General features: G+C 40.6%; 1 protein-coding gene across 15 annotated transcripts in view; it reads left to right on the top strand.

Moving 5' to 3' along the window:
* CACNB2 (calcium voltage-gated channel auxiliary subunit beta 2) overlaps window positions 1-27,023 on the top strand; it is a 431,046-nt gene that overhangs the window by 351,475 nt on the left and 52,548 nt on the right. For 3 of the 15 annotated variants that reach the window (XM_066232420.1, XM_066232422.1, XM_066232423.1), the window contains one exon: window positions 7,609-7,729. The exons of the other annotated variants lie outside the window; for them this stretch is intronic. In XM_066232420.1, the coding sequence (XP_066088517.1) occupies window positions 7,609-7,729 (121 nt within the window). The remainder of the gene's footprint in view (window positions 1-7,608; window positions 7,730-27,023) is intronic. 15 annotated transcript variants of the gene reach the window in all.

The following is a 27,023-nucleotide window of genomic DNA, read 5'->3' as shown; positions in this document are numbered from 1 at the left end:
AGGATTTCCTTGTCAGAAAGTGCCTAGTAGAATGGCAACAGAAGTTTTTAAGAGTAAGAACAACGTTTATGTGGTAAGTCACTGTAAGAATAATACCTGGGTGTACCATGGCATCAGGAGAGTTAAAAAATTATGTATAGAGGCCCTGGCCGGTTGGCTCAGCGGTAGAGCGTCGGCCTAGCATGCGGAGGACCCGGGTTCGATTCCCGGCCAGGGCACACAGGAGAAGCGCCCATTTGCTTCTCCACCCCTCCGCCGCGCTTTCCTCTCTGTCTCTCTCTTCCCCTCCCGCAGCCAAGGCTCCATTGGAGCAAAGATGGCCCGGGCGCTGGGCATGGCTCTGTGGCCTCTGCCTCAGGCGCTAGAGTGGCTCTGGTCGCAACATGGCGACGCCCAGGATGGGCAGAGCATCGCCCCCTGGTGGGCAGAGCATCGCCCCTGGTGGGCGTGCCGGGTGGATCCCGGTCGGGCGCATGCGGGAGTCTGTCTGACTGTCTCTCCCTGTTTCCAGCTTCAGAAAAATGAAAAAAAAAAATGATGTATAGAATCTATTTCCAGATGTTGGACATCTTATTATGTTCTCTTTTAGAATTAACAGGAGGGTGACATAAGTAGCATACTGAGTTAAATTATGAGATCCAGTGAGAAATTAAGAATGTATCTAATCAACTCCCTTCTCTTTGAAAGAGAGGCTCATCATTGTCACCCTGCAGGAGCTCAGGGTCTGGTAGAGAAGCCCAGAATGCTTAGGAGATGTGCCCAGACCTACACAGTGAAAAGCCTTTGTCTGAGCCTCATACCATAAATACTTCAACCTGTTGGTAGGCTCTTTCCGGAAAGTTTGACCATGGCCAAGAACCCAGTATGTAGTTATACAGTCCTAGGTTTAGAATTCTGCCTCTGTCCCTGACTAGCTAGTTGCACGATACTTATTTTTAGATCCTCAGTTCCTCATTTTTAAGACAGGAAAAATAATAACTATCTCTAGATATTATAAAGATAATATGGCCTAATGCTTCATTTATTCAAGAAATTTGTGTTAAATGCCATGCATCAGGCAATGAGGCCAGTGCTTTTGTTACAGTGGGTGATCCATAATGTGGAATGAATGAAGACAGTCTCCTAAAATAGTGTAGTGAGGGGAGAAAGTCCAGTGGGCAGTTGTAATTTAGTGTGATAGGTGCAATAACAGGGGAAGGATCCAGCCCCGAGGAGCCTCCAGCAGGAGCTCCTGGATACTCAGGAATAAGTGAAATGATGTCTAGAGACTTCAGAGCTCCCTAATAAGTAACTATATTAAAGGATACAGTATTAACATTTCATTTCTTACAATTTTTACAGCAAAGCAGTATTTTTCAACTTTTTTTATTACCATTCCTTTAAGGTAGAGCCTTTCTGGATAAATCGCCATCCCCTCTTCAGAATGAATTATATACCATAACTATACTATGAATGTGTTTATGTATTCTGTGGATATCTGTGCTTTACACATGAAGAGTAAGGTTTTATTTTATCCCTTAAGCCTTTGAGTGGTGAGTTTTTCTCATGCTTGCTGACCCCTGAGAGTGAGATTTTTTTCAAAAGATAAAATGAGTTCGTTAGAGTTCTGTTAACTTAAAATCATGTTTGTTTGATAACCAATTTATGGAAACATGTAGAACATACATTTGCCTTTTTTTAATGTTGCCTTATACATTTTTAAAATAAATCAATCATACTCTGGATGGTCAGGAGGTACGAGGGTGTACATGAATGTTCGTACTACTCAAAGGGTTAAGAGCAAATTTTTGCCTCTGTGGGTCAAATAGGTTTGCAAATTTGATGTATATGTTTGCTCGCTTATAGTTTGCATTGGGTGTGGGGGACAGGCTGTAAGCAGGCAGGGTCCTTATAGCCTAAGGCTTAGTTTTAAGACTAAACCTTTCCCATCCTTTTAATACTAAGATCTTTTCAACATCCTTCTAATACTAAGATCTTCTCAACATTAAGCTTTTCCCCACACCCTTCACTGTTGCATGATGTGGGGTGGTGCACTCTTATGAGGAATCCCATTTATGCCTCAGATAAGTGGCTTTGTATCAGATACTTTCTTATTTGTGTACTGGCTTAAAGGCTTTAATTTCTAAACTATAAAATAAGGGAGACCAGGTTCTCTCTCACATGGTTCCTGAAATTAGCATTGCAGAAGGAGAAGCCAGTTTGTGCAATTTGTGCAGAGAGAAGGAGATGGGGAACAGAAGTGAATAAGGCTGGTGAGGTAGAAACCTTTGATTCTAGGAATACTCAGATGAGTCAGTGGCTTTGGGAGCCCTGAATGGAAAGGGAAGTGTTTTCTCGCCTGCTGGGTGCAAGCTAGGATTAAAGCTAATGGCCCACCAGTTCTTGGCTCCTTGTTTCATTACTGTCTATCCGAATCAAATGCAAACCTGCATGGACCAGGAAGCTGTGATGGTGGCCACGGCTACTGGCTTTACAGCCAGTCTCCTTGGGTCAGAAATTGTCCCCACTAAGAATACATGTATTAGAACATTTAATATAGATCACGGATCATAGATTTGAAGAAAATGCAGTTGATACATCTTTACAATACTTGCTTTGTGCACTGTGTACTGTTTCTTTTAAAAGGTGTTTTTACCCTCTTTGGGGGAAAAGGAGATGAAAAAAAATTTTTTTAATGTCATCTATGCACTTACTGAAGTGAAACGCCACCAGCAAAATCAAAACCAAGGTCACATAATAATATTCACTAGTTTGTGATGGGGTCACTGGTCTCCATAAAGACTATTAGAAGATGTATCAGAGGAACTTGTATTTTTAGAGGAACAAAATGTGAAAGACAAATGCATGCTAAACATTGCACACTTCAGCAAGGAACGTGTCGAGGCTGAGTGATTCTGAGAGTGCTTGGTGATTTAGTGGGAAGATGACTTAGCAAGGAGGGGTTGCCTAAAAGATGATATAGAAATGATAACTAAATTATTAGGTAAATGCATGCTGATAAAATTACCTGGAAGAATTTTGGAAGGAGAGCTGTGTTTAAGTCATGAGTTAAAACATTTTCGGGGAAAAAGGGAGTAATAAGGCCGCGTACATCCCATTCTTACTATAACTGGAGGGGATTCTGTTTGGAATACTTTCATGATCACAGGTAAATACCAAATGGCTGTCCTTTGGAGAGTGTTAGAGAATTGGTGTGAGGAATGCTGGTCAAAGGAGTTTTTAATCGTGGAAGTTAGCCGAAGGGCAATTTGTATGTCACTCACCACTTCCCAGTTGCTTATCTTCCAGGAATTTTAAGAAGGTGAAGCACTGAGGTTGGTTAAATAGTTTAACTGTGTAGGCCTCATTTGTATTCTGGCTGTTATTTTGTAACTGCAAATGGATTCTCCTTCACTGTTATAATAAGAAGGGCATAAGCCCTCAAAAATGGTGGTCTTCTCACTCTGTATTTTTAACAATTTATTTTCATTAGCCAATAGAATTGAGCTTTACTGATATGCAGTGAAATGAAGCATGCTTTAGCTTGATGGTCCATGAAGGATGCTCAGTGAGGGCGACACTTAATCCCTTTAAAGCTGATGTTCCTATTTATACCCAGAATAGTTTTTGCAGTTACACAAGAGACAAGATATTTCCCTGGTTTTACAGATATTTACATCCTTTTCTTTCATTCCATTTCCCACTTAACCAGTCTCCCTGTCACCAAGTATTCTTCCTCATCTTTTTTAATGTAATTTTCACTTTCTTGACCAATAAATGTAAATCATAGCTTTCATAATGTATCTCCCTTAAGAAACTTCCTACAAATCTGTAGTGCCTGCAGACTGCTAAAACTCCTTTACTAACTGGCTGCCCACGTCCCTTCAACCTTCTTTTTCATTGTTCTTTCCAACCACAAACTCTAAGGTCTGATCTGTTTCTTTTCCTATAATGTCTGATCCCTTCAGGTGCCTCTCAAACTCTCCCCTATTGGACACTTCCCACTGCCTTTCTTTGCTGTAGTGCCCCTACCTCAGCCTTCTATTTCTGGGCGTATTATAGATACAGATCGTGGCTGAAACACATAATGAGTCCTTTTCAGACTGACTTAAAGAAGTAAGTACGATCAATGGATACATATTGTATAGTTAATCTTGTGACTTTACTTAAGACAATGTATTTTTACCCAACCAGTGTCAGACCCTGGTGATGGCTGGCTACTGTATACTTGGACACCCTACATACATTTAATGACCGCTGATCTAAATAAATGGATATTATATGAATTTCCTTTGTTATCTGAGCACTTAACAAAAGAAACTACAGTATGTCCGTAAAGTCATGGTGCACTTTTGACCAGTCACAGGAGAGCAACAAAGGACGATAGAAATGTGAAATCTATACCAAATAAAAGGAAAACTCTCCCAGTTTCATACCTATTCATTGCAGTTTGATGTGGGCTCATGCACAGATTTTTTAGGGCTCCTTAAGTAGCTATCCCGTATAGCGTCTACAGACTTGTCACTGACTGATGGCCTACCAGAACGGGGTTTCTCCACTAAACTGCCGATTTCCTTCAACTGCTTATCCCAATAGTAATGTTATTCCTATGTGGTGGCGCTTCGTTATAAACGCGCCGATATTCACTTTGCACTTTGGTCATGGATTCTAATTTAGCGAGCCACAGAACACACTGAACTTTCCTCTGCACCGTCCACATCTCGACTGGCATGGCCGTGGGCTGCTCCGCTGTATACATGGTGTTACATCATCATCTGCGCATGCACACATGCTGCCACATTATCCTACAGACACTGGGAGAGTTTTCCTTTTATTTGGTGCAGACTTCACATTTCTATCATCTTTTGTTGCTTTCCTGTGACCAGTCAAAAGTGCACCGTCACTTACGAACACACTGTATATTAGATGATGGCTGTCTTTTATGAAAAATTTTCCCTTGCTTTCAAGTTCATAGATTACCATGATGATCCACTTCTAAGAATTTTTTTTAAATTTTTATATACTGTTGGGTTTTTTTTTCTTTTTGCAGTTTTTCTTTTTATTGTGGTAAAATATACATAGCATTTAACATTTTAATGACTTTTAAGTATTCTGCTCAATACCATGAAGTACATTCACATTGCTGTATAACCATCACCATCATCCATCTCAGAACTTTCTTATATACTTCAACTGAATTTCTGTACCTATTAAACACTAATTCTCTTACCCCCTGACTCCAGCCCCTAGGAACCACCATTCTACTTTGTGTCTGTCAATTTGACTACTCTAAGTGCCCATATAAATGGACTCACACAATATTTATTGTTTTGTGACTGGCTTATTTAACTTAGCACAATATGTTTAAGCTTCACCCATTGTAGCATGTATCAGAATTCCCTCCCTTTATAAAGCTGAATAATATTACGTTGTATGTATGTAGCACATCTTTATCCATTAATCAATCAGTGGACACTTGGGCTGTTTCCACCATTTGACCATTGTGAATAATGTTGCTATGAACAGGAATGTACCAATATACCTTTAAGAACTTTATAAAAGGAAACTCTATTAATTATATTCAGAAAACTTATGCTATTACCTTAGACCAGGGCCCCCCAAACTTTTTACACAGGGGGCCAGTTCACTGTCCCTCAGACCGTTGGAGGGCCGAACTATAAAAAAACTATGAACAAATCCCTATGCACACTGCACATATCTTATTTTAAAGTAAAAAAACAAAATGGAAACAAATACAATATTTAAAATAAAGAACAAGTAAATTTAAATCAACAAACTGACCAGTATTTCAATGGGAACTATGGACCTGCTTTTGGCTAATGAGATGGGTCAATGTGCTCCTCTTACTGACCACCAATGAAAGAGGTGCCCCTTCCGGAAGTGCGGCAGGGGGCCGGATAAATGGCCTCAGGGGGCCGCATGTGGCCCGCAGGCTGTAGTTTGGGCACCCCTGCCTTAGACTATATGGCATAAATGGAGTTCCTCCTATACAATGTGTAACACATTATTTTTAAACGTTGCTGGGTAATAGAACTTTTCGATTTAAATATGTGCCAGCTCCCATTGGCAAAATAGTCTTTTTTTTTTTCAGGAACTTTTTTTTAGAGTAAAAAGAAAGTTAGGAAAAAGAATGTTTGGAGAGCTAAGTATAAATATCAACTTAAATTTAGTAGAATATATTTGTTCTCAACATAGTTGATTGTTATAGATAATTACAATGTTGGACTAAAAATACATTTCACTAAGTCAGCAAATTGTTTTTGAACTATTTTAATGAGCAAAATAGTTTTTGAACTATTTTAATGGCTTTTATGAAACATTCCCTTTAAATATATACAAGTATTTTACACAATGCACACATTTAAGGGTTTTTTTTAAGTAATAGGAGGGGAGATAGTGAGACACTACTGCATGCTTCCCAACCAGGATCCACCTGGCAACCCCTGTCTGGGGCTGATGCTCAAATCAACTGAGCTATTTCTAGTAACTGAGGCTGAGGTACTTGGACCAACCGTTATCCTCAGTGCCTGGGGCCAACACTCAAACCAATCAAGCCACTGGCTATGGGAGGGGATTGTGAGAGGGGAGGAGGCAGAGAAGGGGGAAGAGAAGCAGATGGTCGCTTCTCCTGTGTGCCCTGACTGGGAATCAAACCCAGGATGTCCATATACTGGGCCAGCACTCTATCCACTGAGCCTCCAACCAGGGCCTCATTTAAGTTTGAAAATAAAGAGAATACAGTAATTAATGGGTTTGGTTGTAGGTAAATTTATATCCTCCTATGCAGTAGAAATTCTAGATAAAAATGTTGAGCAGATCAAATAACTATCTGGCAGATAAAATACTATGTAAGCTTAGAAAATATAAAAGGACTTTTATCCTTATTTCACTTTCATGTTTCAATATTAATTTGTATGTAGTGAATTTCTACTTGTATTGATTCTAAGAGGTGGCATAGCTCCACCAAGATAGGGATTTTATTTGTTTTCGTAATTACATACAGTGGTACAGGTACTCATTAGATGTTGATATACACAAAGGAATAATCATAACTGTCATTTAGAAACTCTTCTGTAGACTTTCTCTATGGCTTAAGGTGAAATTAATAACAGAATTTTAAGAACTTTCTCATATTAAACCAAAAATCCACAAAGGACATACATAATATAAAAAAAAGTAATTTTTAAAACTTTTTATTATCATCATAACTTTAATGACCAACTAATTCAAGGCCTACATATGAAAAAAATTAAGAAGGTGAACTTTTACTAAGCTTTTAAATTATTTTGCTCCGGATGGTAATTCAACATTGAAGATGGACTCTTTCTGTGAATTATCTGACATTTTTATTTTTTAAAAAGTGTAGTTTTGGCTTTTGTGAAGAGGTCCAATTGCAGCCTGACATGCACACCAGGAGCTGTGAACACTGAAGTGTCCTGTGCTGGTGTCCCAGCAACATTGCTCAGTTGTCACTGCCCCCTCCCTGCTCCGTAATTTCTGCAGTAATGTCACTTTCCTCTGGAACAGTTTTGGAGGCGGGAGGGGGCAAGACTACCCAGCGGGACATGTGCTTTTCTGAGCTGTGACCATTCTATTGGTGTTCCCTAGGGGCAACGCCCACCCACCATCACCTCTTGCTTTGGCGTTCCAAATCCTTCGGGCTGCGAAGATTTGTGCAACAGTGCTGCCAGTCTGGGAGGAGAAATTCTTCGCTGGCTTGTGCCCCATGGTATGACAGTGAAAGCTGCCAAGCATAGCAGATCATCTCTTCTCCCTTTGTATATTTATCCATGTTAATATTGGTAACTTAAAATATCCATAACATTCTATCACTGTATATAATAAATTGGGCACTTATACTCCCTACGATTTTGTAAAAGTCGAGTACTGACATAGTCAGGGTTATCTTTTTTCTTTTTTCTTTATTCTTTAAAAACATTTTATTTTATAGAGGAAGGAGAGGAGAGAGGGAGAGAAAGAGAAGCATCAGTTTGCTGTTTATATATGTATTCATTGGTTGATTCTTGTATGTGCCCTGAGCAGGGATTGAACCCGTAACATTGGCATATCGGGACAATGCTCTAATCAATTGAGCCGTCTAGCCAGGGCTTCTTTCTTTTAAACAATCATATTTTATTGTTTGTTTACACACACACATCCACACACATATACATATGTACACATACACACATACATATACAGGGTGAGCAAAAGTAGGTTTACAGTTTTGAGTGCATGAAACAGTTTATTTTTATATTTATGAATTATTATATTATTTTCTACACAAACAACTACAATATAAACCTACTTTTGCTCACCCCTGTATTTACACACATACACACACACAAAACTTCTCTAGTGTCAAAGGAAATAGTGAAAATTAATAAGGCATAAAAGACATGAGACTCTAGAGGTTGTCTCAGTGATAGAGCATCAGCTCAGCATGTGTATGTCCCAGGTTCAATTACTAGTCAGGGCACACAGGGTACACATCTGCTTCTCCTCCTCTCCCCTCCCACCTTCCCTTTCTCTCTCTCTCTCTCTCTCTCTCTCTCTTTCTCTCTCTCCCCCCACTCCTGCAGCCATGGCTTATTCAAGCAAGTTGGTCCCAGGCACTGAGGATGGCACCATGGCCTCACCTCAGGTGCTAAAATAGCTCAGTTGCTGAGCAACAGAGCAACAGTCCCAGAGGAGCAGAGCATTGCTCCATAGGGGGCTTTCCGGGTAGGTCCTGGTCAGGGTGCATGGAAGAGTCTGTCTCTCTGCTTCCCTGCCTCTCACTTAATAAAAAAGAAAAGAGAAAAAGAGACATGAGAGAAATCAGGATTGTTATTTTAAGTCATATTTTATCTCCCTGATTCATGCAAGTGAGGTTGGGAAGAGCCAGACATAGTCTTCTAGCCTGGTTTGTTGGACTTAGTTTCCTCATTCATAGTTTCCCTCTCCAGGATGAGTTCTTGGAGGTTGGGCTTTTAGAGATTAGTTGTGAGATAAGGCTTTTCCAGATTCATCACTGAGTGTACAGGATTTATGCAGTCATAATCCTGATGTTTAAGGAGGGCAGACATATATATCTGTAGGAATATTTCAAATTATGCATCTATTTTCCAGAGGCATTCTGATACATGTGAGTGTAGAGGTTGAATTCAACATGGTTCCAAGGAGAATTTTCCTTGTGGCAGATCACAGTGTGTTCAAAGCCGTTTCCCGGAAGAGGAACAGCCCTGTTAATGAGCTTCTAGACACCAGTGCCCCTTCTTCAGTTACCCTCCTTTCTATAGACCATGTCCCAGCGTGCTGGGGATTGTCTAGCTATATCTTCTGACCTTTGTCCAGAATGAGTCTGTTGCTATAAACATAATCCTCTCTGGACTGACCCCTTTCTAAAGTTTCTCATTTTAACACTCCTCTTTCTAGTTCCCTTTGAATCCCGTGTCCATAAATTTCCCCTTGATTTATTTAGATACCTTTTTAGTTTTAGGCTCTGTGTTCTTGGCTTTAAGCTTTTTGATAAAATCTCACTAATTTTTGTCCATTGAACTTGACCATTGTCTCCCAAGTCTGCAACTCCTCAGATAGTATGGTTAGGGAGTGCCAGTGGCCCCCCAACCATCTGGCTTATGTCACCCCAGGAGGGAGTTTATCCAATATTTGGTAAGACCTCAGAGTACTGAAGTTTTTCTAGAGCTCTGTAGAAATAGTTGAAGTGCAATTTTTTTCCATCTTGGATATTCACTTATGCCAGAAAGGGACCTCTCTGACCCTCAGGGTCAAGGCCTCATACAATTCTGGGAAATTGGTATTACATCTTGGTCATTTTCTCAAATGAATGGTGTTCACTTAACCTCTCTCTTCTTCAGCCTTCACCCCTTACCTCTCTTCAATCCAGGCTCTACACGCACAACTCTTAACAACTGGAACAAACTGCTCCAAGCAAACTGCTCCGAGCGAGGTCAACAATCTCTGTGCAGTCAAGTAGGCTGTAAGCTTTATCTTCTCTTACTCGAGCTGTCAACAGCATTCAGAGTAGTTGGTCATACTCTCCAACTTGAAATGTCTACTCTTGGCCATCACTTGCCAGTTTTTTTCCTTTTTTGGGGGGTTGGGGGCAAACACCTTCCTCTCTACTCAGCCTCTCAAAGTTGGGATTCTTCAGCCCTCAGACTTTGCTTCTCATTATTTTTGCTCTCCGCTCTCCATTCTGAGTTCTCATGTATATTTACAGCTGCGCGTATAACCTCTCTGCTTATATGGTTATGCAGACCTCAAACTTGTCCACATCGGAGCCCTTGATTGCCCACCTTACTATTAGCAGTATTTCGCTCAGGCTCCGTCCTCTCACTAATGGCCTCACCACCAATAAGTCCTGTTGTTTCCATCTCCAGAATGTACCCAGCTCTACCATGACAACATTAGATGACTTAATCTTTGGACATGTTGAACTGTGGGTAAATGGATATTCTTGGAGGCATTTGGATGTAGACAAGTAGAACCAAGCCTTCAGGGATGAATATGTAGACATGGGAACCATCCAGTTTTGATTCTGCCTGAAACTTTGAAAGTGGATAAAATCACCTGGGAAAATGTATAGATGAGAATATAAGAATGTCGATCCTGCTTCTCAGTTTCTGGTTGCCTTCTTGTATCTCTCTTCTATGTCTTATTCTGACTCAAGTACGCATTCTCCCTCTCCTCCCAGTGGTACTCCACCTTCATCTCCCCTGGATATTCTACCCCACCCCAGGCTGCATGCACCATGAGGCGCAGTGTTCCATGTGCCTCTTCAGCCTTGTTATTAATGAAGATAAGCACATTTTTTGAAGACTTTTTATTATTCATTTTATAGAGGGGAGAAAACTTTTATTTATTCATTTTATAGAGGGAAGAAAAATTTATTTATTCATTTTATAGAGGGGAGAAAAAGCAGAGAGAGAGAGAGAGAGAGAGAGAGAGAGAGAGAGAGAGGGAGAGAAGGGGGAAGGAACAGGAAGCATCAACTCCCATGTGTGCCTTGACCGGGCAAACCCAGGGTTTCAAACTGGTGACCTCAGCATTCCAGGTCAACACTTTATCCACTGCGCCACCACAGGTCAGGCACATTTGTTTCCTTATAAAGGTTTTGTTACTGAACATTTTGGCACTTAGTAACTTCAAGTATCTTGACCTAGCAAGAGAATGACAACACTTGACATATATAGCCATATTTTCCCACCCAGGGGATGGCTTATCTGACATTCGTTAAAGCACACAAAGCCAAGAACTCTAAGACAGCAAACAAAAACTTCCAGCTATCAAAGTAGAATTATAACTTCCAGTCATTACCAGGCTGTTTTTGTTTGTTTTACTTATACATCTAGTGAGCTTGGTACTCTGACTATGGCTGTGGATGTTTGAATTGTGCAGATGTCCTACATGCAAAGTTCTATACTGGTGTTTTACCAGAAGAAAAAAATCAGATATTCTTTTAGCCACATAATTTGATCATCTGTTATGAAACTAACAATTACTGAAGAAGCAAAAGAGACTCTTCCTTTAATAGGACTTTATGATCTTCATCTAATAATTTTGTCTCACTGATGGTTGGACAAGTTCTAGACCAAAAACTATTAGAAACTTGAATTAACAAACTGGATCCCAGATTTAAATCACTCTAAACTAAATGTGGAATTTAAATAATGTCCAAATAATATTAAAATCATGTTTTAAATGAAATAAGACAAAATAGAAAAATATTTTTAAGGAGTCTGAAATAATTCTGAATGCATTCAGTTGATGTGATAAATTCCCACTGCAATCTCCTTTAATCACAGGCACCAAACACTTACTGATTGTGGTCCGCGTTAGTGCTCACACTTCGGTGTTAGATGCTTCATGCTTGAAAGCCATCTGTATTCTTAGGGAATGTTGTCTAACTTTGAGGTCAAGAACTATTTACTGAGTGCCCCATATATGTTGGACTCTGGGAAAGCAATGATGAGTGAGAGGTAGGAACCACCATGACAAGCTTACAGCTTGGTGAATTTATAGTCTAGGAAGACAAGACTTGCATAAAAGATGCACTGGTAGATGTCAGGTACCGACTGAGTAGCATCCACAGGAAGTTCTGCAGGATTTCCCAGGAGGGAGACTCCGGAGGGCTGCAGTAAGAGTGACTGGACAGTAATTTACTGCGGTCCATTCAGTGGTAGCGGCCAGGAGCCTGGTAGCCTATTTATTTGACTTCCCAACCCAGTTCAAATGGCTTCACCTCGTGAGGCTTTCCTGTCCACCTGCTCCTGTCCTGAACCCCGCCCCAGACAGCTGAAGAACCTCCTGCCACATGGACACTTCTGTTCTTTGTTCTTAGTTATACTGGAGTATATTCAATGCATTGCAAAGGTTTGTATGTCTGTCTCCCATACAAAATTCTGATTTTTTGAGACTGAGGACTTCTTCTTGTTCATATTCGAATATCTCCTGCTTTAATATGGTACCTAGAATGTTGTTAGTGCCTCACTACCACCAAAAAAAAAGTGAATTGGGCCCTGAAGGAAGGCTACAACTTTGCATTTTTAAATCAGTAAAACAAAAGCCCTTTACAAGGCACAGGGTAATCAGAAATAAAGAAAATTAAGTAGCCAGTAGAACAGCAGTTTTCACACCTCAGGGTTTCTTAAGAGTTCCTGTTGGCTAGGACAACAGGTAACTCAACATTTTAGCAATTATATTTTGAATGAAAATCAACACATGGCCTTGAGGAGAGCTTCATAGAAAGTTGTTTCAGCTGCCCAAGGTTTTTTTGCTTATTTTTGACAAACTTTCAAAACATAGACAAATCTAGAAATCTGACCATAGAAAGTCAGTAATCCCTTTCTCAAGCCAGTGACATTGTGCTCAATCCAGCAACCTTGGGCTTAAGCCAGCGACCATGGGGTCCTGTCTATAATCCCATACTCACTAACAATCCCACGCTGAAGCGGATGAGCGCATGCTCAAGCTGGTGAGCCCGCACTCAAGTCAGCAACTTTGGGGTTTTGAATCTGGGCTCTTAGTGTCCCAGGCTGACGCTCTATCCACTGTGCCAGTGCCTTGTCAGGTGGGATCTTGCCATTTTCAATTTACAACTGAGGTAGAGAAGAAATGGCTAGCCAGAGGGATGCATATAGTAAATGATGGAAATATCTGTAAAGATGTTATCTGAATTGTAAGCCCCTGTACAGGCATTATGCACCAACAATTCAGTACTATAAAATCACCACACATTTTGTTCCTGCTTAACTACTTCTAGAGTACCTCCACATTAAAGGAACAAATGTCCCATCCAGAAATGTGAATTCCAGGACAGTATCTCCCTGTTTAACTATAGTCATCTCTCTATATGACTCCTTCACAACCATCAGTTCTACCACCATCTGCTTTTTAATTTCATAGGCACTCAAGAGGTTTAGGTTAGAAAGGGGGATTTTTTACCCCGGCCAATTTGCTCAGTGGTTAGAGCGTTGGCCTGATGTGTGGATATCTCGCTTCGACCCTCAGTCAGGGAACACATGAGAAGCAATCATCTACTTATTCTCTCCTTCCCATCTCCATCCCCCTTCTCTTTCTCTTCCCCTCTCACAGCCAGTGGCTCAGTTGGTCTGAGTGTGGGCCCTGGGCGCTGAAGATATCTTTGTTGGTCTGAGCTTCGACCCCAGGCAATGACAATAGCTTGGTTGATTCCAGCATCAGCCCCAGACAGGAGTTGCTGGGTGGATCCTGGTTCTTTTCTGTATCTTTCCTCTTCTCACTTAAATAAATAAATAAATAAACAAATAAATAAGATTTGCTTTAAAATTGTGACTCACACAACTACATTTCCCTTAATAACCTTCTTAGTTTACTATTTTCGGTTCAATTTTTTGGGGGGTTTTTTTGTTGTTGGGTTTTTTTTTGTATTTTTCTGAAGCTGGAAATGGGGAGGCAGTCAGACAGACTCCCGCATGTGCCCGACCGGGATCCACCCGGCACGCCCACCAAGGGCAATGCTCTGCTCATCCGGGGTGTTGCTCTGTTGCCTGGGGCAGAGGCCAAGGAGCCATCCCCAGCGCCCGGGCCATCTTTTGCTCCAATGGAGCCTCGGCTGCGGGAGGGGAAGAGAGAGACAGAGAGGAAGGAGAGGGGGAGGGGTGGAGAAGCAGATGGGTGCCTCTCCTGTGTGCCCTGGCCGGGAATCGAACCCGGGACTTCCGCACGCCAGGCCGACACTCTACCACTGAGCCAACCGGCCAGGGCCGGTTCAATTTTTAGAAAACAAGTTGTCTTTTAGGAAAACTTCTGGGAAGTTTACTCTTCAAACACTGTGTACTTCTGAATATTTTGTATAGCTTTGTTAACACTACAGTTTTTTAGGTTTGGGGTGAGACTTCTCATGCATTTTTGACAAGCCCCACCTCCAGGAGCTGAATCTGATGCAAAACCAAGTTTGAGCACCACTGATATAGAATACAGTCTCTCTTCAAATGTGAATTCTCATTCATGAACCCGGGAAGAGACCGAAAGCATTGCTGTTCTGTGTATCAGTGGTTCTTAATCAAAGGCTTACGTAAGAATCAACTGTGGTGCTTTTAAAGGTCATAAGAAAAAAATTCCATGCTTTGGCTCCACCCGCTGGCAAATCAATGCAAACCTTGTAAGACGGGTTCCAGCACCCTTATTTTTAAAATGTATCAGGTGATTCCATTTGGTATACTGCGAGGTATGATACATTTGTAATAGAAATAAATGCATGCTTTGGGTACCAGCATTTTTATTTAAGTTAATATGTTAATATGTATTAAACCAGTATTACAGTTGTTATTCAAAGAACTTATTAAAATATCTTATAAAAGTCTATAGACTTACCATCAGTTGTTTTTTTTAATAAGCTTCTACTCAAGCTCTGAAAATAATATGCGTTCCTCCAAATTAAATCACATTTAAATTCAGAATCACCAGGGCTAGTTTACATTCAGTTCTAGAGAGCAAGCTCTAAAATAGCCTTAGTGACGCATACAAAGCATTTGCCTAGGAACAGGCTTTGCACTTATTCGTGTGTGAAGCCATCAGTCAATACTCATATGGTGCAAGGGTGTGTTAGCAGTGATGCCAGAAATATACGCCTTCTCCTATCAGTTACCAGGCACCCAGAGATTTCACTTGACTTGCTTTAAATAGCCAAAGTAGGGAAAGAGGTTGAATTTTTAGTTGTTTTTGCTTCTTAAAAATACTTTTTTTTCCCCCTGGCTCTAAAATAGCAATAAAAAAACTACCATATAAAATAAAAAAATAATTTCTTGAGGTTTCATTTGTGTTTTTCATGTCTAGGGGCCAGGGCCAGGTTGTAATTGGGTGAGGAGCACAGAGCCCCAGATGCTGCTCAGTGCCATCTACTATCTGTTACCTTGAGTGAGACCTAAAACTGCTGGGCTTCATCTTTCAAATTTTAAAATGAGAGGTTTGGATTCACTTGCTAAAGGTTCTTTCAGCGCTCATCATCAAGATGATGAACCATTATGTCTCAAGACATTTCTCTGAAATTTCTCACATAGAAACAGGGCCTTTAAAAAATATATATCTAATGAGACTCGCTCAGGGTGGGTGGGGTAGGGAATCTTGGGGAATCTGAGCATTGCCAGAGGTCACAGTCTCACACCATGGTAGAACCAAAGGGCACCTGCAGACCTGTTACTTCATATACAGGGGAGCGAGGGACAGAGAGCAGGGTGACTTTCAGGGCCTGTGAACTGGTTCTGGAGTCGCTCCCTGGCCCTACCCCAGGCGCTTGGTCAGGCTGGTGAAGGAAAGTGCCCTGAGTCACTGGGTGCGTCGTCGGGGCCGGCTGTACGGAGGCGGAGCTTCCAGCTCGCGCTGGCCGCTTTCCTTCCTGGTGCGCTCAGCGGGGACAGCTCACAGTCCCCGGGAAGAGGGCCTTTGTCCAGGGCTCGTAGCCGGGAAGCACAGGGAGAGGTCCAACTTGTCTTTGAAAAACTGAACCCACCGTGGGCTTCATTCCCCTGGTGGGAACAAAGTGTCGGGTGTGTGCTCAGCCCAGACACCAGCTATGAGTGCAGCGGTCATTATTGGTGTTCGGATCAAGTGGCACCTTACTGATACTTCACTTCCTTCCCACCCACCCCCAAAAAGCAAATCTTACTATTTCTCCATGGGTACTGCACAGGCAGGACTCAAGATTGGTTAGAAATGACCCCCTGATACTTCATGGTTTGACGGTTACCATTTTCTGGGGTGTCCCTGTCCCAGGTAACGTGCTGAGGGCTCTATGCGTTGCTGCTCACATGGGAGTCACAAAACCCTGTTTAAGGCATGGGGACTGGGCTTAGGAAGGTTCCCAGGCACTGATCCCACAGCCAGGACACGGCCAGGGTGGTGTGCCAGGCACCTCAGTCCCACTGTAGTGGTCCCCTGCGCCCCACAGAGTCCCCAGAGTGTGTCCTGAGCACCAGTGCAGCTGACTTGTTCTCCCACAGTCAGGAGTGCTAGGAGTTTTGCAATTTTCTTCTTTTTTTTTTTCCAGAACATTTCCAAATATGTTCTCTAAAACTTGTTAAAGATGTTTTAAATGTACACCATGAAAAATACATGGCACATTGGTGTAGCCACTTGGTACAGAGTGAGAAATGGGTAAGTAGTAAGTGTCCTCTGCTGTTAGAACGAGAGAGGGGGAACAGGTCATCCGGGAGCCATGATGGTGCTGTCTGTGTCCTCATCCACAGATGGTTCGCTGAGGACGCTTCCCTCTTCACCAAGAGGGAAGAGCAGGAATGCAAATCTGGCTGCTGTTCTGTGTGAGGCTGATCATGGGCTACAACTGCAAACAGGATTCTGTTAGAAATAAAAGGAACATAAAGACAGACATGAGCTGCCATCCCAGGCAGATTGACATGTACCTGGTGAGCCTAGATGTGAGAAAAGAAAGCGCTGTGTGGGACAGGATAGAGGATTTCCAAGTGGCCCAACCGTGGAAGGAATAGTGGCAGTTAATATAAAACCTTGCAATATACCATTTACAATTTACTTACATATAATAATGCTTATGATGCAACAAGGTAATGTTGAACACGTTTTTCATTCTGTAATGGGGGTTCCATTTTTCTTAGTTCTTTTTATTGTCCATAGAAAGGTTGAGATTAAGAGTTCACTCTAGTACTATCAATAGCTATTCTGGAGATCATAGTGGGCCCACCCATTAAAAAGAGCCATTTGGAGGGAGAGGGACCTTGTTAGAAGGAGTTGGTAAAAGGATACAAGCTTTCAATTATAAAATAAGCTCTGAGCCCTGTCCCGTTGGCTCAGCGGTAGAGTGTCAGCCTGGCATGTGGATGTGTCAGGTTCCGATTCCCGGCCAGGGCACACAGGAGAAGCGCCCATCTTCTCCCCTTTCTCCTTTCTCTCTCTCTCTTCCTCTCCCACAGCCAAGGCTCCACTGGAGCAAAGTTGGCCTGGGCTCTAAGGATAGCTCTATGGCCTTCACCTCAGGCACTAGAATGGCTCCAGTTGCAGTGGAGCAACACCCCAGATGGGCAGAGCATTGCCCCCTGGTGGGCATGCTGGGGGGATCCTGGTCGGGTGCATGAGGGAGTCAGTTTCTCTGCCTCCCTGCTTCTCACTTAAAAAAAATAAAGTAAGCTTTGAGAATCTAATGTAAAACCTGGTGACTCTACTTGATAGTTAGAATTTGCTGAGAGAGTAGAACTCAATTTTTTTAAGTTAAATATGGGAGGTGATAGATGCATTAATTAAATTGATGGGGGGATTTTTTCCATGATATAGACACGTGCCATGTTATTATGTTGTATACTTTAAATATCTTACAATTTTATTTAATTATATCTCAATAAATCTGGGCATGGAGAAAGAGCTGTTTAGAACAAAACTGTCTTCAAGGCTTTTCCCTTCCTGGGTGCACCAGAAGTTACTTACCAGCCTAAACAATTACGGGAACCCTAACATACCTGAATTCAAATAAAGTAAGCAAGATCCACAAAAGGAAAGGAAATTCTAGATCATTTCATTGTTACTTCTCTTCCCAAATTCTTCGATGTACATTGGAGGGAAAAAAATTTAAAGATTTATGATTACTTGGGCACTTAAAAAATGTGGTTAATATTTAGCATTTCTTACTTAAAGTAGAAAGACTTGATTTTATAGGCTATATATAGAAATAGATATTCTATATTCTATATATAATATAAAGAATAATATAGATAGTATTTTTCCGCCTAAACACTTTTTCTAATTTTTTTTTTCTACCAAGAATAAACACAACCAGAAAGTTTATGATCCCATCTCTTGACAGACTTATGGTCAAAATTTTCTGCAGGCATCCTGGAGTTCTTAGTAAAAAATCCAAAAAGACACCATAAAAATTTCTAAAATCCTCAGGGACCCATGGTAGAGACTAACTTTCTTTGAGAAAGAGTTGACAATTTGTTAAATCTGTCCTCTGAAGCAGCACAGGAAGTATACCAGGAAGACAGCTCATTACTTTCAGAGTCAAGCAATATTTTTAATTTAAAAAGTTTATCTCCCAGGTTGATCACTGTCTATTAAATTTGGCTTTAAATGACTCTGTGATGTTTAAGAAAAACTAGTTTGTCCTTAAAGGAAAATGAGCTACCAATATTAAGGGCATTCAGAATATACTTTTGATTGTGTTGATAATTTCAAAAAAGAATTTTAAATAATTTTCAAACAGTGGAAGCAAACATGAACTAAGTGACATTTTTACTCAATAATACTTTCTTGAAGAGACCATCACTGATTTTTATACATGCCTGATTTTTAAAAAAGTATTCAAATTATTTGAGAATCAATTTTTTCTTATTTTTTAATTTTAATTTTTAAAAAAGATTTTAATTTTACAGAGGGGGCATGAGCAAGAAGTATCAACTCATAGTTGCTTCTTCAGTTTAGTTGTTCATTGCTTGCTTGTTGCCTCTCATATGTGCCTTGACTGGGCAACCTCAGCATTCCAGGCTGACGCTCTATCCACTGTGCAACCACAGGCCCAGCTTTTATTTTTTAAATATTAGATTTTTCTCTCTTCCCTGTTGACCTCGAGGTGTCCTGGTCTAGGGCCCTGTTCTTCATGCTGAATACCCAGAAGTACAGGAAGGTCACACTCAGGGGGCACACTTTTGACCAATGATGGTTGAATGACACCCTCCTCCTAACAGACTGTCGTGAGGCATGGTTTATATAGCTTCTCAGAGACTAGTCCAGAAGGATTAACAATCAGTCTTACTTAGTGGCAGTCAAGTCAGTAATGGGTCCTCCTATTGTTTCTCTTTCTCTTTTTTTGCTTTATTCTCCTCCCTCACTTCTCTTTCCTGGAACTCCACTCCTATATAAATACTTTGCCTGGGTTTCTGCTTTCTGGGGCACTGAGAAATTATTCAACTGGTTAAATAAGACATATTTATTCAGTGGGTATGGATAAGTACAGCTATTGAAAATGTCTAGGAAAGACAATAGCTTTTTAATTTTTATTATTTTTTTAGCAAGAGAGACACATAGACAGGAACAGACAGACAGACAGGAAGTGAGAGAGATGAGAAGTTATTAACTCATGGTTGTATCAATAGCACCTTAGTTGGTCATGGACTGCTTTCTCATATGTGCCTTGACTGGGGGGCTCCAGCTGAGCCAGTGACCTTTGAGCTCAAGCCAGTAGCCATGGGGTCATGTCTATAATCCCATGCTCGAGCTGGCAAACCTGCATTCAAGCTGGCAGCCCCACACTCAAGCTGGTGAGCCCACACTGAAGCCAGTGACCTCAGGGTTTCAAACCTGGGTCCCCTGCATCCCAGGCTGACACTTTCCACTGCACCACTGCCTGGTCAGGCAGGCAATAGCTTTTTAAATGAAGTAAAATAGTTACTAAATTATGATACTTTTATTTTTTTAAGTATATATATATATATATATATATATATATATATAATCTATGAAATGTTAGCTAGACAATGGATTAATAGATGACATATCCTTTTCTTGGTTTACTGAGTTTTATAAATTTTCCACTTTTGTAATTATATGTTTTAAGAGGAAAATAAAGTTGGGTATATTTTTTGTAAGAATTTCAACTGAGAAATATAGCAGCAACAAATGTAAAAGCTATAGTGAAGCAACACTGAATTTAAATTATTTGAAGAGTTATAACTATGAATCAGTAAAACTTAGAAATTATGAAATGAGTATACTTTAGAGTATTTCCATGGGCTATTAGACATATAATAGGAATTTTGGGAATATTTGAGAATGAGTAGAAATAAATGAAAATGAAAGTGTTACAAAAGAGGCTGTGGTCTTTCATGATGACAGTACAGTGGCTATAAGAGAACCTGTGCTTTTATACTCAAAATAGACTTGGGTTTGAATCCCACACATATCCTCATTTACTAGACATAGTCAGAGGGCTTTGATGGGGACAAAATGAGATACTTCTAAGCACAATGGCTTAAATAATCAATTAAGGCAAGTATTAATTATTAGTCTAATAATACTTGAAAAAATATCTGTTTATCAAGCTAAGTTATATCTTTTTACTGCCATAGACAGGCCTAAGTAAGTCAAGTTGATACTTCTTACATTTGCACCCAACAGCCAACTACTTTCTCTGAAACCTTGACACACAGAAGGCCATAGGGAAGTTGGAAGTGTCCCCTGACTTGACTGAAGATGTCTTGATGCCTTCAGTAAACACTTTGAGTATTTACAAGCTTTAAAATAACTAAACAAGGAGACCATTAGGCCTAGGTGCTGCGATACCTTGCTAATCTATGTAAGAACACTGGAACTTAAGCCAGAGTCAGTTCCTATAAATGCATTGGAATCCCAGAAAACAACATTTAATATCACAACCAATCACAAACAGCCAGTTAGGCATTCCCAAATAAGGCAGTCCCTTAGGCTGTAGCCAATCAAATCATTTCCTTGCTTTGTTTTCACACCTTCCCTGTGAAAGCCTTGCCTTACCTCCCGTTGGTAGAGCACTCCTAACCGCTTTTGGTTTGGTGCTGTGCCATCTGAGTCAATGTTGGCCCAGATAAAATATTGAAATTTTTACTATACCTCACTTTGTCTTTTAGCACAAGTTACTATCAGAGTAATACAATTATGTTGATGTTCAAATAACCACTTTACATGTGAAAATACCACCCAGCCAGTGTCCAGCCCTTGTCATCATTAGGTTTCTCATACATTCAGCTGATGTCTTCCTTGAGTGTCTACCCCCTTGGATGCTGTTCTTCCGTCTCTAGCATAGTGGCAGTCAGTCACAAAGCTTTGCTCGGGAAGGTCGTACAACGCTGAAGTAGGGGTAGTAACAAAGGTTTTAAAAGTTTCCAGAGAGATCTCATTTCAGAACTTGCCACCTCCAGCTCTCTGCATTAATTTATTCCCTTCTAAGACATTTGATTTTTGTCTTGGAGACATTCTCCTGTTTTTTTCTTTCTATTTAATAAAAAACAAAGCACTCAGTTTGAAATAAACAGTAACAGAACAAACACAGACAAATGTGCATAACTTTTGATCCCTAGAACTCTGGACTTAGCTCAAACTACAGCTGGTAGAGTAGAAAAGAAAGTGGAGGTTACAGAATTAAAATATAATATGTCTCCCCATGTTTGTCAGCCTGTAAAGGCTTTCCGTGCATTTGTGTAGACAGCTGCTCTGGGGCCCTGCCCTGGCTGGTTTGCTTGAGTCCATAGAGCATGGTCCTGAAACACCAAGGCTGCAGGTGTGATCCATCCACAGGGCACCTGCAGGAAGCAGCCAGTGAACGCACAACTAAGTGGAACAACAAACGAATGTTTCTCTCTCTCTTTCTCTCTCTCTCAATCTCTACCTTTCCATCTCCCTTGCTCTCTCTGCCTTTCTAAAATTAAAAAAAAAAACTACTTTAGAAATTCTTTGTCGTGTATAATTTTCTAAATGGGTACAGAGTAGACATTTTTATAACAGTTTAAATGAAAAGCAGTAGTGTAGAAGGCTTCCTCTTAATTCTTTCATTCCTGTACTTCATAAGGAATAAAAGTACTGAGCAGAACCTTGATGTAGACATGTAAAACCAGTCATGTGGGAGGTTCTGGATATTTCTAGACCACACTTCATGAATTAAGGCAAAGATTGGTGCGCCTGGTCCCTGTTGAGATGGCCTTTCTTTTTATTCTTTTCTTTAACAAAATAGAAATATTATATTTTGGAGAAAACTAGCTGAGAAATAGGGCAGCTAAATGGGTGAAATATAACAGATAAGCAAAGAGAAACAAAGGAAATATAAATATAAGATTGTTATTCAGGAGTTGGAAGCAGCAACTACCACACATACACAGAGAGAGAGAGAGAGAGAGAGAGAGAGAGAGAAGAGTGAACAGGTGTCCAGACTTTCCAAATGCCTTACCTAAGGTTTTTTGGTCTGGAGTAGCACACGTTCCTCTACTAGGGTCTCAACGGGTTTAGGGAAGGAAACCCTGTGTCTTGCCCCATCCTGACCTTTGAATTGTGCAGTGCTGTATTTTAAACAAAATAAATGCTAAGTAAATGTGTGTTGAAAAAGAGAGGAGATTTTTATTGACTTGACATTTTTCTCTGAAAAGGATACAGGGATTTTGGATAGAGAAATTATTTTTGGTTATAAAGACTTTGATATCAAAGTAACATAGATTAAAGTTGGTTGTGTTTTTTACTAGAAATAGAAACCATCATATTGATTTGGTTAAGGCAACTATGTTAATCTTCTCAGGCTGCCATGACAAAATACCATAGGTTGCTTAGTGTAAAGGACAGAAACGGATTTTCTTAGAATTATGGAGGCTGGGAAGTCTCCAATCAAGGTCTGGCAGGGTCAGTTTCCAGTAAGGCCTTTCCGCTTGGCTTGGCTTGGCTTGCAGATGGTCCCCGTTCACTGTGTCCTTGCATGCCTTTTCTTCTATGTGAGCCCAGAGAGAGAGACGTCTCCAGTGTCTCTTTCTTCTTCTTATGAGGACACCAATCCCACTGGATTAGGGTGGTGCGCCTAAGACCTCATTGAATCAAACATTTGGTCCATAACAACAACTGAAAAAAAAAAGTTTTTGTTTTTGTTTGTTTGTTTTACAAGCCTAAAGCAAAAATTACTTGCTTCTGAATTACACTGTTGGGATCTAAATAACCTGAGAAATACTGTTACCATGCTTGTTAAGACTCATCAGTGGTTAAAATAAAAAATAAACAGTTCTTGTGTTCTTAAAATGCTGGCTTAACTCAAAATCGCTTCACATTTCCTCTAAGGCAGGGAGACATGTGTTTCACAACACAGAATAAATAAAATTGAGCACTTTCTCCAGTATTGGTTTCTTACCCTGGAGGAGTTTCGATGCCTTTTGAAGAGGGTGCTCCAGGGAAAGACAGCTCCTTTGGGGCAAAGAAGCCCGTACACTCTTAGGTAGGAGAGAGCTTTCCTGATAAAAAGTGAGCCCTTCTCTGATAAACTGAAGGAAAGGGCTGTGCTACATTTAACTAGATAGTTAGATTTGTGTGTCAGTATTATCCTAATCTCTTTTTACTTTGCACGGCAATTCTGCAACTTTGAACACTACCCTGACCTAAGCACTCATAAATGTTGCTTTTTTTCTTATTTCAATTAAGCTTTGTAATATGTGTGCACTTTTTTTATTTTTTTTGTATTTTTCTGAAGCTGGAAACGGGGAGAGACAGACAGACTCCCGCATGCGCCCGACCGGGATCCACCCGGCATGCCCACCAAGGGACGACGCTCTGCCCACCAGGGGGCGATGCTCTGCCCCTCTGGGGCTTCGCTCTGTTGCGACCAGAGCCACTCCAGCGCCTGGGGCAGAGGCCAAGGAGCCATCCCCAGCACCCGGGCCATCTTTGTTCCAATGGAGCCTCGCTGCGGGAGGAGAAGAGAGAGACAGAGAGGAAGGAGAGGGGGAGGGGTGGAGAAGCAGATGGGCGCCTCTCCTGTGTGCCCTGGCCGGGAATCGAACCCTGGACTTCTGCACGTCAGGCCAATGCTCTACCACTGAGCCAACCGGCCAGGCACATTTTAAAGGATTACTATTACTCACTTCCCAAAACAATTTTGTTAGAGCTTATCTATTTTTAATTATCTATCAAAAACAATGAATAAATTATTCCATGTATTGTTTGCTCCATTTACTTTATGCTGTGATTGTTACTCATTTTAGTGGCTTTTAAGGTGATGAGATTTTAAATTTTGTTTTAAACATTAACTCCTTTGGTTTTGTTTTTTTTTTTGTATTTTTCTGAAGCTGGAAACGGGGAGAGACAGTCAGACAGACTCCCGCATGCGCCCAACCAGGATCCACCCGGCACGCCCACCAGGGGCAATGCTCTGCCCACCAGGGGACAATGCTCTGCCCCTCCGGGGCGTCGCTCTGCAGCGACCAGAGCCATTCTAGTGCCTAGGGCAGAGGCCAAGGAGCCATCCCCAGCACCCGGGCCATCTTTGCTCCAATGGAGCCTTGGCTGCGGGAGGGGAAGAGAGAGACAGAGAGGAAGGCGCAGCGGAGGGGTGGAGAAGCAAATGGGCGCTTCTCCTATGTGCCCTGGCCGGGAATCGAACCCGGGTCCCCTGCACGCCAGGCCGACGTTCTACCACTGAGCCAACCAGCCAGGGCAACTCCTTTGGTTTTAATTATTAGTTAATATAGCTACAATATATTAAATTTAATAAATATATATGTACACTAGCACTTACATACATATATATTAATTGTATGAAACAAAAACCTGATCAGACCAACCTTGCTTTCGTATTGATTTAGCCATTTGGTATGGGCCCTGGAACTATGATAATCGAACTTTCTATTGAGCAGGTGCTGAATAATCACCTGATAATTGATTCTTCTAACAGAAAGTAGTCAATCTCTTCATTGAGTCTTCGAACAATTATGAATGTATAGCCTGCACTGTGGTAAATGTTTGGAGGCTGGAATAAAAAACAAATAAAAATATAACCACTCATGAAAAGGGTTATAACCTAGTTGAAAGATCAATTCAGGGAAGTAGGTAAAAATGTTCCCCAATGTATACAGAGAATAGAAATACACATCCTGTAATATGTACTTCTGGGGAACTGTTGTAGAAATTTCAAAGCAAAATGGGAAAAGGTAACTTTAAAGCCAGGTGTGGGATTATGCTTTTAACTCTGTTACCTGTGTAATGGTGCTCGTTATACACTGCTCACAAAAATTAGGGGATATTTTATCGCTTCATATTCGTTTTGAAATATCTCCTAATTTTCATGAGCAGTATATTTACAAAAGCATTATACCAAAACAATGGCTGCCCCTAGATGACAAAAGGAAAAAATTAAATTACATGGTTATAGACCTGATTATAATACAACTGACAAAAGAATTTGTTTTTGTAACAACATTTTAGGGTAACAATCAGAATTACAAACAAAAGTATATTAGAAACTTTATAGATTCTTGGAGATTTTCACAGACTCGCCAGAATATTTACTTTAATAAAAATATATGTATACAAATGCTATATTTTTGCAAAGCCTCCCATGTAATTTTAAGCTTATCAAATAGGCATAATTAGTTTAAAATTTCTCTTTTGCTTTTTTCCTCTGCACAAACCTTCTGCAACTTTCACAAACATTTTGTGATTTATATAAACCTTTTGCAATTTTCTTAGTCTCTTCTTTAACTTATTCAGAAATAACTATTTTAGAACAATGCATTTTTAATTCTTGTCCTTTAAAATGTATTTTTATATTTTTTATTTTATTAATAAAACCATACCGTTCCTTTTTGACTGAATTAGAACTCCCAATTTTCAAAATCCTTAACTTTCAGGGAAACCAAAAGTGAGTAATCAGCCTTCTTTGGATTGATACTTTAATGAACACATTTTATAACTTTTTGAAGCAGGTTCTTTTATTGGCAAACACACTCGTATTTTTAAAAGACACTAGATATAACAGGAACCTTTTTCAAAACCAGGCAAAACAAACATGTATTTTCTGAAAATGACTTTAAAAGACATTAATTAAACTTAAAGCAGGAGTAATAGTAAATGCTTTTCGAGACCACCTGATTCTAAAAAAAATTTGTACACAGTACAACAACCTGAAAATTGAGCACTAGGAATTTTATCTACTCAACCAAAAAGTTGTCTTACACCTGACCTGTGGTGGCACAGTGGGTAAAATGTCGACCTGGAATGCTGAAGTCGCTGGTCTGAAACCCCAGACATGCCCGGTCAAGGCACATACTAGAAGCAACTACTATAAATGATGGTTCTCGCTCCTCCCCCTTAACTCTCTCTTCTCTTTCTAAAGTCAGTAAATAAAATCTTGAAAAAAAAAAGGGAATTTCTTATGGGAGTAGTAAAATGTTCATTTCAGCAGAGTGAACACAGAGGTTATTTTGCTTTTTTTTTTTTTTTTTCATGTTTTTCTAACACTGAGTGCTGGCTGCAAGAAGCCCCCAGCATCCTGCTTAGCATCAGGGGTCAATTAGTTAATTAATTAATGAGAAATTAAATTTAATGAGGTGACATTGGTTGATAAGAATACATAGGTTTTAGATAACATCTCTGTAGCATTTAAAAAAAGATTTTATTCATTTTAGAGATGAGGGAGAGAAATGGCGGGGAGGAACAGGAAGCATCAACTTCCATATGTGTCTTGACCAGGCAAGCCCAGGATTTCGAAACAGTGACGCCAGCGTTCCAGGTCGATCCTTTATCCACTGCGCCACCACAGTTCAGGCCTCTATAGCATTTGAACTGTTGATTGTGTTGTGTGCCATACATCGCCCAAAGTCAAACAATTTCCCATTACCGTATAGTTGCCCTTCTTTACTCCCCTCCTCACCACCTGCCTCCCTCTGGTCACTACTTATGTCTGTGTCCATGAGTCTCAGTTTTATATGCCATCATGTGTCTGATATCATATATATTCTAGCATAGCATGGCTAGCTTACTATAAATCCATGACCTTGAGTCTCAAGTGAGTCTTTAATACT

The sequence above is a fragment of the Saccopteryx bilineata genome, chromosome 5 (assembly GCF_036850765.1).
Source record: "Saccopteryx bilineata isolate mSacBil1 chromosome 5, mSacBil1_pri_phased_curated, whole genome shotgun sequence".
Taxonomy (NCBI): Eukaryota; Metazoa; Chordata; class Mammalia; order Chiroptera; family Emballonuridae; genus Saccopteryx; species Saccopteryx bilineata.
This window is presented reverse-complemented; position numbering and strand designations above follow the sequence as displayed.